Source organism: Lonchura striata, chromosome 1A, assembly GCF_050655825.1.
Source record: "Lonchura striata isolate lonStrDom1 chromosome 1A, ASM5065582v1, whole genome shotgun sequence".
Classification (NCBI taxonomy): domain Eukaryota; kingdom Metazoa; phylum Chordata; class Aves; order Passeriformes; family Estrildidae; genus Lonchura; species Lonchura striata.
Genome location: NC_140741.1, coordinates 39993701 through 40011275, shown reverse-complemented (window position 1 = coordinate 40011275; position 17575 = coordinate 39993701). Strand labels below are relative to the sequence as shown.

The following is a 17575-nucleotide window of genomic DNA, read 5'->3' as shown; positions in this document are numbered from 1 at the left end:
TTTGTGTGAGAGAGTGCTTTGAACCCCCAGTGCTGCAAAATGCCAAGCGTGGTGCAAACTGGTGCTGCGCTGTGATACACCCGTGCAAGGAAAACCAGCTCAAGTTGCACAGACAGCCTTAATTCTGGCATCACACTCAGCAGCTCTCAGGATGCTTCACTGGTAACCACCTTTGTCATAGTTTCAAGCTACATTTATGTACTCTAGACATGAAGCACATCTATATGAAAATTTTAAAATTCCATGAAGCTCATAATAAATTATTCAAAATCATAAGGAAGCAAAAGATAGCAGAACATAAGTAGTTGATCAGGATATCTCATCGTGACCTTTCCTCTCTAAACTTGGCATCTAAGTCCTCAACAAAATTTTGTCTGCCATAACAATGTAGTTTTCTTAAATTATAATAAAGTTATACAGAAGGTTTCTCAAATAAGAATGACCATAGTGAATTACAAGTCTGAAGGGTTCCTCCACTCAGCATCCTATGTCTGGCAGTGGCAAACACAACAAATAAAATACTGGTACCTCAGGGAGAGATTGCATCAAAGCACTAAGGAGAGATAAATAGGGCTAACTCATGACGTGGAAAATTCAATTTATACAGGAGATATTAAAAAAACTAGATATTTCTAAGGTGGTTAAGTAAAAAGTCTCATTACATTTCTCAAGTGACTGAGGGGACACAAGGAATCAGTGCCTTTATGTGGTTTGGCCTCAAGAGAGGTATATTTATAGCTGTAACTGAGTGCTGTGTAAAGAAAGATTTGAAGTAATGTTTTGTATAAAGATGACTTTTTTTTTTTTTTAACAGAGAATTTTTAGAAACATTCCAGTAAAGCATACTATGGATATGAGAGAAAAAACATTTCATCTCTAGGATGAAATGATGCAATTAGAAAACTAATGCTGCAACATGTAGGAATGCTGCTGAAGTATCAAACTTATTTTCCTAATCCCAAATTCTCTAGACCAGCTGGTTTACAAAAGTCTGTATTGCCTCTGATAAGGCAAGGCAATGGATTACACAAGTCTGTTTTCTAATTATGGGTGTGAGACAAGTCTTAATAAAGCTCTTACAGCAAAAAATTAAAATTTATAATAAAAAAAAGGAAGCAGTGAAATCTACCACAGTAAAGAACACAAAAAACACACAGATTGATAATATACACATAGGAAATACAACAAAGTTCTTGAAATAAATTTTGAGCAAAATACTGTTTAAAATCAGAATGGATGGCAAAACAATTTAAAAAATTAGGTTCATATCACAGTTGAAGATAAACTGGACACATAATAGTACTCAGTGCATAAAAGGAACTCAACACTGCTCAAAGAGTTACTAAGATCGACTATGCAAAATAATAGCTTGATACAAAAGCCAGCTGTGGCAGAGACTTCTTGATAATCAAAATTCTCTTGTGACTCACAACTGCCAGGTCACATGAAGAAACGAAAATCTCTCCTTAACATATCCTGCTATCTAGTCCACATTTAAATCCATTCTCATGGGTAGCAGAAAAGCATAAGGAAAGTTGCTGTGACACCAGGTAAGCTGTTTACTAGAGACCCCCTAGCCAACTAACCTGCTTTTAAGAAGAATGAAAATATAGAAATTTTGAACATAAGCAATTGCAAACACTGGGGAAAAGATGGAGGTATTATAAGGTCAGTAAAATATTCTGGCAAAGACAGTGTGATTTAAAAGGATACTGATTTCATCTTCTCCAGCAGTTACTGATGGCATGTAGCTCCCCCAATGAAGTGTGTGTTTAGCTGTATAAACAACAGTCATGAACAATATCTTCTTACTTCTTTATGTAAAAGATAAAACCATCCTTAGCACAAAATTAGAGAACTCTTGGACAATAGGACTGCAAATGCGGTGTGTGAAGATTTAGAAAGACATCATGAAATTGCAATACTTGTCACAGATTTTAGGGTCTCTATCTCATCATGAGTAAGTGATATAGATTTTTTTTCTTTTATTACTTTTTTTAACTCAAAAATAAGGTTCTGAAACACAGCTGTATGGAGACACTTCACCAAACAGATAGCCAGGAGCATTAAAAAAATGTAGAGGCTCAGATACCACTAAATGAACTCATAAAAACTTCCTCCAAACTTTACTCCTTTTGGGTGACAAATAACTGTATCACACATTCATTGCTAATGGGTATCAATAGAAGTAATTTACATTCACCATGGCTCAGCAAAAAATAGTGCTGTGGGGCTGAAAAAAAAATATTTTGAGGAATCAGTTAGGCAAGGAAATTCAGCTGTTGCCTGGGTTGGTATGTTCTGCACTGAAGATACAGCTTGCAGGGTTACAAAACACTGCAAACCACAGACCAGTCCTAAATATCTTTTTCTAGTTTCTATTCAGTTACCTGTGAAGTTTTGTGCTTTCAGATGTAGGTCATAGAGCTTATGAATATAGCGAATATACATTTCTTCCTTGTTCAGTTCAGTCTTGTAAAAATTCTGAAATAAAATTGAATTTTGTAATAAAACACAGTAGTTAATAAATTTATTATAATGGTTACAAATAAAAGACTTCATAATACTCTAGAAATAAATGTACAGATTTTATTTCTAAACATATAACTGTTATTTGTTGTTACATGGATGAAATATGGACTGCAATACCATAGTTCTTCAAAACATTCTTTATCTATTTGCAAGCACTAAAGCAAAGTATGAAAAAGTTACAGGAAGAGGAGCACAAGCCTATAGCCCTGTTCACAAGTACTGCCACGTTCACAATGGACATGCAGCTTAAGTCCTCCTGCTAGACATCGTCCATATTCAGGATAATCTGCTTTGATTAATAAAAGATTATAGGCTAGAAAAGTCTAAGCACTGATTCTCATTAGCAATTAACAATTTCTGTTCTAGTATTAAATCGTTATTTTGAACTCTAATCAGTTTTTCTCCTAATGTACAGTATTCAAATTCTGTGCCACTGTTTTCTAAATTGAGTTATTATCAAGGAAAAAGGTAGGAGGAATACTATGAAAATGTAAAAAATAAAAACTTTATAGAGAAAATATTTTTTAAACTGATTTGAGAAAATTTAGCATTCATTGTCTCTCTGTTGTACAAGACTATTAAAAGTTTCTTTGAAAATTATTAGGACATTAAATCCACCTTAGCCTGCATGAGTCATTGAAAATTCCATTAAAAAGTACTATGCTGTTTTAGGATTTTAGAAATTTTTTTTGTACAAATCTTGGATGCTTTGCTAATAATAGATTAAAAACTCCATAGGGATGAAAATAATCCAGGTGCTTTGCAAACCTCAGATCATGCCAGATATTTTGACAGCAAGCCAGCTGCTTTATGGCTTCATAGTAAATATCATCCCTATTTAGAGCACTATTTTCCTACTGAAGAAATCTTTGTTCTCTCATGTATAACTGCTACTTAGAAGTGATACCAAATTGTTTCACTGACGTCAAAAATGCAGAATTACAAGTCAGCTTATTTTGGTTTTTTCCCCTCTGGCTAAAAATAAAGCTTTTCAAAAGATTCACCATGAAAATGGACACTTTCCAAGGCTAACAGAAGTCAACAAACTTGTCAGTGGAAACTGGCCTAGAATCAAAATCTTGTAAACAAAAATGACATATTTTTCATACTATGGTTTCACACTGTTGGTTTGTGGTAATAATGATAGCATGACAACAGAAGGTCTTGAACAGCATTTCTGTCTCTTCTACTGGGGAGAGAATAGTCAGCTCGCAGTATTCACAAGATATCCCATACTATATGCTATAAGAACCAACTTGCATCAGTTATTGCAAGAAAAGAAACAAGAGAAATCATGTAGGTTTTGTTGGATTTGGGAGAGGAGGAAAGGCATGTTTGTTTCTACAAACTCAAGAGATTAATTAAACTTAGAAAGTACTTTGGTGAAGTTTATCCAGTAGGAAGAGACTTAAAACTGAGTAATGCAGTTTTAGAGACTTTTCAGAACCAAGCTATGAAATGCCAAGGAAGACTATCCCCCTACTGTATAAACCTCAGCCTGGAAAAAATAATAAGTGATCCTAAGTGTAGTGTTACTCTGTCAAATTCCACTCAAATTGCAACAAGAAGCAAAGTATGTCCTATTCAAATGTGCATTTGCTCAACTGAACTCAAAAAAAAGGGAAAGAGAAATATTATACTAACCAAGAGGCTAACAGTGCAGCCAATCTTTTTGCCATCCACTTCTCCCATTTTCATGCAGTCCCTAAAGTAGAAAGTAAAGACAGTCAAAAGGAATGCTGTTTATCCACTTACACTGAAGCACACCTCAGAAAACAGACATATTTCACTTGGCAAGCTGACTGAAAGGATTGCTTTTAGCTGAACAGCAGATCCAAGTAGCTAAGAGATTTCATGCCTCCTTTTGTAGTACATTGAATACCTCAATTTTCAAGAAAGTAAATGTTTTCTTTCTGGCTCTGTCATTACTATGTGATCTTTTTTTATCACACAGGGAAAAAAAGTAGCCAGTATAAGCATGCTGAAATAAAATAATAACAACCAGACATCATAACATAATCACTAAAAGAAATCTAACATAACTGTAAACCATTCTTGGATACATGAGCTAAACAATTGCCTCAAATACTCTCATAACTAACATCACACCACTGTTTTGAAAGACTATGAGTCCTAGAGGTTGTAATCCATCTGATCCCTGAAGATAAATAGCAGTGTCATGCTTCTAGAAATTAAGAGTACAGTCTCTTTGCTAATGAAATACCTTTCTTTTCAAACTATCAGTGACAACAGCAAGTGCTGTACTAGGTCTCACCATGTATCCCTATAGAATCAGGGAGAAAAGCTCACAATTAAGCTCTGGACAGTGCTAGAGTTTGTGGCAATGAGGAGGACTAAGCTGAAATGTGAAGCCTCTACACAGGTTCACAAGTGACTGGGAAAATTGCTTTTAGTCTCGCACTCCTGAAAGAGAGTACGTGCCTCTCATTTCTCTCTCCTTTGATCACATGGTACAGTCAGATGTGAGGTGTTCATCCAGCAATCATGTCTTTGTATACACACTTACTGTCCCAGCTGACACTACAACTAAGCATGATTGACACAGTAATAAGAATTTTACACATTGTGTAAAACAACTGTCAGGTGATTAGCTCTGAGCTCTGTGTCTTCAGACAGACTTGAGTCACCAACCTACTACCAAAAGTTACTACATTCCTTGACAGCCAACTCAAACACATCACTGGATGTTTTACCATGGGGAGTCTACTTGGTTGTTTTCATCCTGCCAGTGGCCTTTTCTTGTTGACTAAGCAGCTGCTGTCAGAGATCCTGAGCACTTACAGCTGCTGTATCCATGTGTGGTCACCATTTAAGCAAGTTAACTCTACTTGTTTCCTAATATTTCAAAGATGACAACCCTACTCTCAGTTGTGCTAACCACTGTACCTGTAGTCCAGGAGCCTCTCCATGAGGCGAGTCACAGTGGCAATTAATGAAACACCACTTTCCCTCCATGTTTCCCGCTCAATTTTCTTCAGCAGACTGAAAAAAAAAACAAGCCAGAAAAATGTCACTGTTTATTTTTAACTGTTACTATGACAACCTCTCTGCTTTTACCAGTACCTTAATACCTTAGCAACATCTTTGATAGTTAGATTTTCTTTTACAAACACCCTCCCAAGAAGTGCAATTTGCAAACAATGTCTTACCTAGGATAAGGACCAAAAAGTGGAATTCTAGTCCAGGAAGCATTGACAAAACAAATGATTTTTATATTAGCTGCATCAGGTTAAAAATATGTCAAATACCTAATTTTCAGAACATATTAATATCCCAAAGACTAAACACAACTCTTCCATAAAATTTATATATTCACTTCATGTTGATACATCAGAAAAGGAGGAATTTAAAGGTGTTCCTAGAAAAGAATATTCATGAGCTCAATATACCTTCCCAATTTTAAAAAAATTTTTTTTTTTCCTCTCTTCTCTAATATTTCAGAAAGTATGAAATTTAAGAATAGAGGACAGGTTTTAATAAGCTGATTCCCCCTCTTCATATATTTCTTTCTGAGAACATACTATCCTGCACATGCACAATTCCATTAGCTTAAAGTGTCATAAGATTATTTTACTTAAAACTGTTGTGCCAATGTAAATGCATATTACGCATTGAAGTTGAAAGATTTCAAAATGTTAATGTAAGTGGAGCTGCCAGTAAAACCGTACGATATAAGGTTCTTTATTATTATTATTCTTTATATAATTCTGCTACAGGCTTCTGTTTTTCATTGTTTAAGTTTATGAAATATTTATCACTTAGGCATGAATTTCTACATTTTCTCTATAAGATTGAGCAAGGAAATATTTACAGAAATCTACAGAGCTGTGTCACTTTTATACTTTGGTGCAGAAGCTCAGGTGTATGACATGTTCCATGGAGATATTTCAGCAGTCTCCCTAAAATGTACTCAGTTATCGTTTATTTAGAAAGCTCTAAAAATTTCCACATCCAAATCCTTGAGTTTTAGAGCATCTCTGAACCTTCTGTCTATCAGCTCCACTGACCTTCATCTACCCTGAGCATGCTCAGTCCCTAAAACCTCCTACATCCAAATCTCAAACCTGTAAAAGTGCTCAGGAACTCCTACATGCGAACTGCACTAGCTATACACTCCAGCTCTGCTCCTTACAGGTTTGGGGATGTCACAGATGCAATTCTCCAAGCAAATTTGACCTAAATGAAGCTGTGCTCTGCAGAACTGAAAAGCAAATACTGATCTTCATCCTGCACCCTAATATGAATCTTAAACTCACTTCTCTTAAGGAGGCAGGCAGATGTCTTTCCCTCACAATCAGAGGCTATCTTTCATTGCTAGCATGCAGATGATAAGGCCATCTTAACCAGAAAGTGCTGAAGCACTAAGCTGTTTTCCATACAGAATACTTTAATTAATTTTTGAATCCCTTATGTTCCTTCTAATAGAACTTTTTGTGTCTAGTAAGAAATAAGAGTAGACCCTGTTGCATTATTGAACCTTAATTACTTCAGGGATTTTTCCTTTCTGCTTTGTTTTAACCCTATGTTAAAAAGCAACATTTCAACCTAGATTCAACAAAATAATTACTGATAGCTCCTCTAGAAAAACAATAGAAGTATGACTTCTCTTTCAAAACAGATTGTTCTTATCTGTATTTGACTTATACATTTTCTTTAAAATTGCATTGGCATGTTCATTATAAACATATAATTTCTAATAATGAATTGAGTTGATACAGTCAAAGCATTTATACAAACTGACATCAGTGTGGCTGGCTGAAAAAATTTCAGACTTGCCTTCTGATGTATGCCTCCCTCTCCCCGCCACCACATTTCCAGCTCAATGAACAGAACAAACACTCAGATGAAAAAGCAACACAAATATATTCTAGGCTAAATCTAGGTAGAATTGTATCCATGTTCTTACAGATCCCAAAGCATAGCCAAAATGCTTGACTATTTGTACAAAGCACTAAGGGGGTTATACAACAAAAGGAAACTATAAAAAGGTTTCTGTCTATCCATGCTAAGATAGCCTAACACCTGAACTCACCTGAACAATTATGGCTTGCTTTGTTTTTTTTGGTGGGGGGGAAAGGGGATGTATTTAATTATATTTAATCATGGGCATCCCAGGAGTAAGACAATAGTGATCCAGAGGACCAGAGTTCTCCAGAGACAAACAGCAGGCTTAGAACAATGTTCAGGCTAGCTCAATCATGTAGTAAGTGGATTTTGTATGTCTAAACCACAGCATTTTTCAGACTTTTATCTCACAGGCAGCTAATCCTAGAGTTGCTCTAAAACATCTGGATGCCTCTTTTGGAGTTCAAAGACCTCGCTAGACAGAGGTTCCCTGAACGAGTCATAAAGGCTCTCAAAAGACTCACTCCAGACAGAGTCTAATTAATTGGGTAGTGCTGAATTCAGTCATGCATTTGGAGAAGAAATTAAGATGACTGAAGAGGAAAGGTAGCAGCCATCACATTTTATGTAATAGATTCACAGTTGAAGAAATCACCCAGAAGCTGGCAGAACTCAGTTATAAATGCCTGCCCAGCTGAGTGTCAGCTACCATGTCTTCAAAGAGAAGCCTTATTGCCAGGCCCCCAGAAGAACTCATTAGTCCAGGTTTTGTGCTTCAGTGTGGCCACCTAACTTCCAAATCTGAAATGCCTTGTCTTAGGCCAAATTGAAATACAGCTACAGAAGTAATAAAATGGCAGCATCCATCTAATGCAGAAGAAAGACCTACTTGAGTATAGTACCTTGACTTCTGAGGATTTTATTTTAACTATCAACTGTTCACAGAGTAAAATAAATCTTTCTCCTGTGCCAATTAATTCAGGAATTCAATTGCAGTATTACAGTGTAAATGTAGACCAGAACAGCTTTTATTCCATAATTACAATGGATAGCAATTACAACATCTAGTTTCTCAAGATAACAAAATGTTCACTACTTCATGCTTTGCAGCTTCTTCTAAAGACATCAGGAGCTAATCAGTGAATGGTCACATTCAAGTCCCTAGAAAGACATTGATTCAAAACAAACAGCAGTCACCTTCCCCCTACTTTATCTGTCTTTTTATTTGATATAGATAATTCCATTGTAGGCAACAAATTCTAAGCACATAATATCTTAGCTATCTCCAGAGATGCTGATAACTTGTCCTTGAAAATAGATGTTCAAAGGAAAGATGCAGTGATTGTCTCCGGGAAAAAAAACAATCAACAAAATGTTGAAGTGGGAGTTAAGAGATTTAAATTCATTTTCCAATTCAGACAAAATAAACAGCATGACAAAACCTGAAAGTCTCCCACCCACTTCAGTTCCCAGGCTGTATTCAAAGTAGGTGTGTGCATCCCCTTGGTTCCCAGTGATACCTATCAAGAGTAACCATACCTAATCTTCAGAAAGACCAGATAATACTGGAGAATTTTCTTTCATTAAAGACTAAGAAACTACTGCTTGCTGCAAAACTGCATTACTATTTCAGTTTTTGGGTACCTGCTACATCTCTGCCACTTCAGCCTTAATAAGTCTGCTTTCTTGCACTGTGTAAAGATATCCTAATATTGCTTAATTTAAATTACCCATGGAAGAAATAAAGAAACCCCAAAATCTCAGGCTAACCAACCCTGCCTCTTGCAGTCAAGTCCCAAAGTTGTCCATCTGATTTTCATCTTTTTTTTTTTCATATACCCTAGAACAATATGTCATCCTCCATGTCAGATTAGTATCTTCTACAGGTTCTCCTCCTGAGAGGTGGTAATGCATACATATAATCAAAGTAAAAAAACCCTCATCATAAATGCTATCTTTTATATTAGCTGGGAATGAACTTGAGCACTTACTCTGACATTTCCCAGAGTTTAGATTTAACTTCTGTTATACCATGACAGAAAACAGAAGTATACTGATCCTGTGAGACATTTTGCAATTTAAATTACCATGACTATGTTTTCAGCATTTAGATTTATAAAAGGCTCTCAGCAGTTTTCACTGTATCATGTTATACATTCCCCAGTTGAAATCTAACTCAAACCCATAAAAATTAGGAACTGTGTTTGATACCAGTATGTTTCTTATAGAAATATAAGTTATTTCAGTGATAGACACACTGATGTATTTTACATAAGCTTCATTTTATAATTAGAGCTTTTCCTTAAATGACTTATTTTTATGGTTAGAATACTGTACTACTAAATATTGAACATATTTTACCTTTTATTATCTTTATTCAGATTATGAAAATGTCATGAATAATTACAGGAAAGTTCTGCTTTAGCATACTGTACTGCTGTTCACTATTATTCATCCAATTCCATACTATTCTGCCTAATTTTCACCTTTGCTTCTATACACGATAAATATTTAAAAACTCTATTTTTAAAACTCAATACAATTATAGATTAATAAGTGTTTGCTATTTTCAGACACCAAGACCTGATTCTTGTTTTTTAACCAAAAACAAGTTAAAATAATACTTAAACAAGAAAGAATGATTAAGAAACTATATAAACAAGAAAAAAAATTCATTTAGTAGAAATGAAGAAAACACAGCAGCCTGGAATCATGAAGAAGAACAATACATCTCATACTAAAATAAACACATCAGAAATAATTGAAATCTTTTACTTTGGTGGAATTGAGCTCTGAGGAACAAACTCAGAAACAGAGTCCAGTGAGTTATTTTGCACCTGTACTCTGTGACAATAGTTTATTTCAGTCAGTGGAATAATTTATGCATAACTTTAGGGACTTCAGCATTATCATTAACTTTTTATATTAGATTTAAGTGACATGCCATTTATTAAAAAGTACTAAAAGCTTAGCCAGTAATTTACCAAAAAAAATTGAAATAAATAATCTTATCTGAATAAACACGATTATTTACATCAAACAAGAAATCAACAAGTGACATTACTCAGAGGAGTACAAGTTTGTAGCAATAGAAAATCACTTATTAAATGCTTTGTTGAATTGTCATGCCTTCTTTTCAAAATGCTCCATCTGAGCTCTACCTACACCCTATGCAATTATGAAGCATTTCTTGCTTTTCTGATTTTAAAATTAGTAGGTAGAGAAAGAGAATGTTCTGTGATATAACAGATTTTCCCTTCCCAATTGTAGCTGTATGCAAGAAGTACTGCCAGACTTTACAGATGCTATATAACACCATGAAACATTTTATTCTTCAGATTTTAAGGAAATAAGAAAAAAAAAAGAAAAAATTAGCATCACAACTGGTTTAAACATTACTTCTCTACAAAAACATTTGCATCTGGTACAACCAACTGAACTCAAGGAATTATAAAATAAACATACTACTCACATACTGTTGAAGAGCTCTCGGTATGTTTCATCACCTTTACCTTCTGACATTAGGCTGTCCAGTTTGTCAATCAGCTTTGCTTCCACCTGCAACATATAAGTGTGGTATAAACAGCTTCTTTTTCCTTTAATGAATTAGAGAAAACGGAGGGGAAGTCTGGTTTTATGTAAGAGACTTTGCTAAATGCATATTTTCGAATTATTGGTCAATCATGTGATAAGTCACCTCATCTCTTAGAGGCTGTTATAATTCCTGAGGTTTGTAGGGCTTTCTTTTTTTCTTTTTTTGTGGGTTTTTTTTTTTTTTTTTTGAGGGAGGGAGCTAATTTAAATTGAGCAACGTGACTATACAACTACAGGCTGAGTAGCATTTGCTGCTGCTAAGGCAGCTATCTATTTATGGAGTCAGAGGAAAAGCACAGAGCCCAAATAAATTGCCTGAATTCTCATTGCAAGGCATAAGTAAGCACTGTAAGCATAAGTTATTTTCTTAGACTGAAATAAAAATATAATCTTCTTCTACCTGCACCCCATTCATTATAATTTAATATACATAAGTGTCTGCGGTGTTCAGAATACTTGGGAGTTCAGACTCTCCCAACACTCTTACCTGCCAGTGTATTTCAATACAAAACAAATATCCTGAACTTATATATTATTTATCTAAAAAACCCGGTTGTTAAGAAAATCTGGTGGCTAATGATTCCTACAATGGATGTTTTTAAGTGCACTGATTATAAAAAAAATATAGAGCTGATGCTACACTCTGTATTTATATTTCAAACCCCCTTTTTATCAGTAATATATTAACAACCACAAATCTCAGGAAGAAACCAAGCTGTTGTAATTATTTTATTACAGAATGAATCTATTGCAATTTATACTTAAAACCAAGCTGAAAAGACAGTAACAGAACAAGTAGATTTTCTTCCTTCTCACTCCTTGTTAACATTTCTGTGGTAATTTTTAACAATAAGCTTAGATATTGATAGTGAAAAGCTACCTACTTACATCAACTGCAAAACTCTTGTTTTTAATAGTTTGGTTTGTGTTTTAGATGCAGGTCCCACCCTAAGCATTATGATTGCCTGGGAGTAATTAAAATACTTCTACTTTCCTTCGTTTTGAAGCAGCAGGAAGGAGGGCACTGAGAATGGTTTGAGGCAGTCTGGAAGAACTGAGTGGGAGCTGAGGGAGCAGATGGCATTCTTGGTCGTTCCTTCCTAGCCCATTAAGGATGTGTTTGAGCAACAAGAGTACTTGGATCTTTACTAAAGAACATCTGATCTTTTTCCATAGTAACCAGAAAGGAAGCTGGTTGAATCCTATCTAACCAGAAGTCTGTACCACTGTAAAGCAGAGGTGAAAATCCACCACAACAACCTTGTGGAAAACAGCTCAAGTTTTCTTCATTTCAGCAGGCTATGGATTTTATTCCTCATCTCACATAACTAACATGATAGTATTAACTGGAGAATCTTATTAGCCCTGCAAAGAAAAGAAAGGGAAAGCCCTTGTAATGCCCCTCTAACAGGCAGAGTTGTGGGTATCTTCTCCACCCTGACCCATCAATGGAACTCCAGGTTCAAGTCCACTAGGACTCTATGAAATGCTTTATATTCAGTCCTGTTTATAAACAGCTTCACACAAAGTACCTGTTTAAAGTTGCCACTTCGTCTTTGCTCCCAATCCATCATGTCATGGAAAATAGGAATCATTACATTCCTCAGGTCTGGCTGAGGGATCAAGGTCACTTCCAGGAAAGGGCCAATCAATGCTGGAATAAAGTGAAGCTTGTGTTCCCCTAAAATGAAAATGAACATAAACTTGAATGTGAATTGGGTGTCCTGTGAGTTATCAAGCAATCCAAATGCTGTCTGAAGAATGAAAAAAGAACATTTTAAATGCCTATAGTTTTGCTTTTTTTTAAATCACACATCATAGCATGGGTTATTTCTTAAGTCCAAGAAATGAAGCTATATACAAATGAAGAATATAAGGCCAACATAATTTATCAGATTTCATTATGCACTACTGAGTTCAGAAGTGACAGTGGGTTAGCTGTTTCTGAAGTTAATGCTCAAGCAAGATAATGAAGACAGACAAAGCACTCTCTCTGCATTCCATTTATATTTCACAGGAATAATTTGGTTTCTAAACTCTACATCCTGGTGTTTATAAAATGGTTAACTGTCTGATATTCTGTGATCATCAAAAAGAGGTAAGTACTTTGATTTTTACCTGTCTTTAGTTTTGCAAGTATAGAAATGGAAATATGTGTTTCAATTGCAGGAAAATGAAAATACGACACAGCTGTTCTCAAAAAAACTTGCTTTAAAATCAGTTCTAAAGCATCTATATTATCTCACCACATTCCACTTAAAAGAAAATTAAGTTCTTGTCAGAAAAGCTAGAAATGCAGAAATGGCACAGTAAACACTGACCATTCAGTTTAGTTTTCCACAAGTAAGACTTCTGATAACCTCAAAATGAAGGGATTTTTAATCAGGATGCATTGATTTTCCAAGCTAGGAACTTATTTACATCCACCCTACCTCTGGATATTCCAGTGGGTATTCACCCCTGCTTGCTGCTGTGTTCAGTGTCTGAGTTTGTGCAAAAGAAAACAAGAACTGTCTTTGCTGGAAACATCCTAGAATGCTTATCCCTATGAAAGCAAGGTGACTGTACAAGGACATATTACCAGATGAGCTCCATATTGTGTCCTACAAAACTCACCCTTATTGAAAGGCATCGTTTGCCTGCATCCTAAGGTTCTGTTGAGCAGAGAACAGCATGAGTGGGGAGGTGATGTATGCTAAGGTGTACATGCAGGAAGGAGATGAGACCTGGGAGTATATACCAGTTCTGAAATACTCATCATGTATCCATGTAATGTCTTAGTGAGTCAGCAATACTAAATATTGCAAATAAGTAAAATATGCTACTTTTCAGACGTTAACAAGATAGTAATAAGAAAATATTTCTTATTTTGAACACGTCTCTCTAGTACAAGTTGAGTTGAAAGACCAGTTTTTTGCAATTACATATCTTGCTGGGAAAAGATTGATAGAACTGAAATTACAGTATCTCAAAAATCACTGATGATGGTTGCTCTCTGATGAAGTGAATACTGAATAACTGAAATATAAAGATGACAAACGTAGTGTCCAGATCTTCTACTCACTTCTTATTTTTTTCTCAAACAACATTCAAAATGCTCATAATTTCAAACAGTTTGCAAATTATTGCTCAAAAATATAAATGTGTTCCTAAGTTTATATTCAAGCATGTAATTTTCCTATGTTGTCCAAAGTCTCATTTATACATTAGTCACTGACTGGTTTATGTCTTTATATTTTAGTGCAACTAAGACTTCAGAGAAGACTTGATGCAAATCCAGGATCTCAGGAGACCTCCAGAATTAAGACGTCTTGTCTTTAAACAATTTGACAACAGGACTAAAAATAAGAACCTTAGTATATTTCAAGTCATAATAATTCTGCCCAAAAGGAGTACTACTTTATTTTCTCTGATGGTATTTTCTCAGTTGTCAGTGAAGAAAAGAGGATGGGTCAGCTACAGTACCAAGGCACAGAAAGTTAAGCTTAGCTATAAATAAGGGAATTATAGACAACAAACTTTTTCCTAAACTTGATTCAGGACTTCATATCTTGAACGTAATTATCAACAACTCATCTATCACTGGGAAGTATATGTAATAGGCAAAGAACTAATAATTGGCTTTCATTTTATGAGTTATTGATGATGTGTTTAATCACTTACCTAAATTTTGCCACATACTGAAGATTTCACATCCCATTGTTACCCGCATGTCACCATATCTGCAGTATATTAAAAAATAAGACAAGAAAACAAAAGATAATTTAAGAAAATCAAGTTCATATGCCATTCTGTGATATTATTTAATGAATGTCTCATTTATAGTCTACAAAAAAAAAAAACCAACTTTGAAAGTGCTGTTTCTCCCAAGTGTTTTGCTCTTTTGATTGTACCCAGCTAAAACTGGATTCCCTAAACCCAGATTTTTTTGAAATATTGTCAAAATTCTACATATCAGTAACACAACTGTGAAGCAAAACCTATTTTTTGCCATAACATGCTCCAGTTCACTCTCTGAAAGCAAATAATTTTGCTCTAGCTTAAAGAAATACAATTAATTCATATAGACAATAGTGCAGTGCCTGGCAGAAACACCTGAACAAATTTGAGTTGACTTAAGCATTCACTGGCAATGAATGGCTCTTTTGCTCCCAGAGTCTGAACCAGTTTAGACACTTATATGAAGTTATTTACATACACTCATATGAAGTTATTGGCACTGAATACCTGTACAAAGAGCCAGAACAAATTCTTGTTCTAGTCAGTGGACATACTGTTATGTTTTTCTTTTGGTACATCCTTTTGCAACCTCCAATGGCTTCCATTTTGAGAAATTTTAAATCTATTACCGTTTTCCACAAGTTGATAGCAATACTTACTTTTCTAAAACCTTTTTCTTCTTGGAAGGTGTGAACATCTCCAGTTGCAGACATAACTGGTTTATAAAAATGACAGCAAGAAAAAAGTAGGAATCCCATATCTACAATAAACATATGGCATGTGGTTATTTCATTTTCTCAGTACAATTTATGACTGCTCAAGATGCAAAATTTCAAATCACAGCCCTTGTTTCAGTCTTAACTGATAAATTATCAACCTACTTTACACTAAATTTCTTTAACTCAAAATATACTTTTCACCAACCCCAAGATGTTCAGCAGAAATACATCTATTTACATATCCTACATCTCAAAATGCAAAAGTTTCAAAGCTACAGATTGGGTTTTTTCATCTCTCCAAATCAAAAAGCCTTACTTTTGGAAAGTTTCTTTGGGGTATATTTAAATAGAAACTACAAAAGTTATGCCTTTAAGTCCAAAACCCAAAAAGTTCTGACACCTCAAAAGCTATCACATAACAGGACTGACATTCTCTGTCTATCACACTTTATAATACTATTTGCAAGTCTCAATTGCTGCAGCCTTCACTGGACAAAACTAAAGCCAGGTTTTGTCAAGATTTTGCAAACATACAGATGTTTTGTGCTCATGCTTTATGAATTAGATGTTGAATATGCTACTTAGAAGACTTAGAGATAAAATTAAAGTGGAATACTAATTACTATAACCCAATTATAGATGCTCCATGACTGGAAGTGTAGAGGAAGCCCTATTCCAGACCCTGCAGTTCAGCAGGACAGCAATAACATTTCTAATCAAGTCTAAGGGACATAGAGGGCTTGTCTACAGGAAATTATTTTATCAGTTTTAGCCTCTGAACTTGCATAAATTCATAGATTTCCTTATGTTCCATTAAGTAGATAAATCTGCATTCCTGCCAATTTATCTAAGTCTGGATTTTTAGAGAAGCATCCACAACCCTGCTAGAAGTCAACAGGAGCTCAGGGTCTTCTCTAGGAAGGACATTCTGCACTTTTCATGATGCAGCAGTTGGACTAACATGTCTTGGTTGGGCAGAATATTCATTCAGGTTTGTTTCCATGGAAATGTGTCTTTTCAGACACATTCCTAGATCTTCTCATCTGAATCCTAAAAGCATAATATATATTCACAATTTATTATAAACACAGTATCTCACTATATGAGGTATGCACTAACATCTTTAACTACATTCACCATGAAGTGTCATAATTTTCTAATTTAAATTATGCAGTATGCTAATTGGTCTGAGAGAAATCACAAAAATATAAATCTGCATTTTATATAAATCTGCATTGATTAAAAAATTGAAATATTTTTTCTTTCTGCAATAACTGAAAAACCAAGCTAAATAATTTCATTAGTTTTTATGATCCAAAAAATTGCTAAAAAATTGCTAATTCCTAAATAAGTAGTCTAACAAAGAGGCTCAAATAATAAAATAAACATAAGATGAAATTAAAAAAAAAACCTCACAGCACTAATTTTTAAGATTGCCCTGTATTTAAGAAAAACATGCTTCTGAGAGCTTGAAATTGCTGATTTTGTATATATTCTAGCTACTTAGATACTGGAGCTAAGTTTAATAACCACCAAGCCACAGAATGATGTAGGAGTTACTGCATCTATTTTTTACCCATACCTTGTAATCAAAGTTTTCATTTAAGAAGTTTTTACGAAGGGCATCCGAAAGATACAAGACTGTAGTAATGATCACACTGGGAAGAAAAGAATGAAAAAGACAGGAGTTTTCATTAAGTGAAAATTCATATTTAATACTCAAAGCAGGAAAATTTTCCAGTGAAGAAATAGACATTGTGTGTCTGGTGGCATTAAATAATACATTTTCAACACACCACATAAATACCTAACAACATCTATTGATAGAAAACATGCCCATTAGGATAACAAAGAGTGCTGAAAAAACATGCACTGAAAATAGACATTCTATATAGAACATAACTGATCAAGACCAATAATAAACTTTGTACTGAAAAGAATTATGATTTCAGATTTATTACACATCTTATCTTAATAGTATTAATACACACAGTTGTACAATTTGTTTTCAACTCTCTTGGTATTGAAAATATGTGCATATAGATGATAAATATAAAATATCTAGTAAATGCCAATATTCAACATTGACACCCCTATGGACAAAAAATCTTTTTAATGGCAACAACAGATAAATGTAAAACTAA

At 34.6% G+C, this 17575-nt stretch overlaps 1 protein-coding gene across 4 annotated transcripts in view; it reads right to left on the bottom strand.

Annotated features, from left to right (window-relative positions):
- The window catches only part of DOCK4 (dedicator of cytokinesis 4), a 220588-nt gene that overhangs the window by 29125 nt on the left and 173888 nt on the right, over window positions 1-17575 (bottom strand). For 2 of the 4 annotated variants that reach the window (XM_021545259.4, XM_021545261.4), the window contains exons 28-36: window positions 17014-17089; window positions 15372-15472; window positions 14656-14714; window positions 12525-12673; window positions 10871-10956; window positions 5703-5729; window positions 5440-5535; window positions 4177-4237; window positions 2391-2484 (exon numbers count right to left, since the gene is read on the bottom strand). In XM_021545259.4, coding sequence (XP_021400934.1) covers window positions 2391-2484; window positions 4177-4237; window positions 5440-5535; window positions 5703-5729; window positions 10871-10956; window positions 12525-12673; window positions 14656-14714; window positions 15372-15472; window positions 17014-17089 — 749 coding nt within the window. The remainder of the gene's footprint in view (window positions 1-2390; window positions 2485-4176; window positions 4238-5439; window positions 5536-5702; window positions 5730-10870; window positions 10957-12524; window positions 12674-14655; window positions 14715-15371; window positions 15473-17013; window positions 17090-17575) is intronic. The other 2 variants (XM_021545262.4, XM_021545260.4) reach the window with 1 other exon arrangement.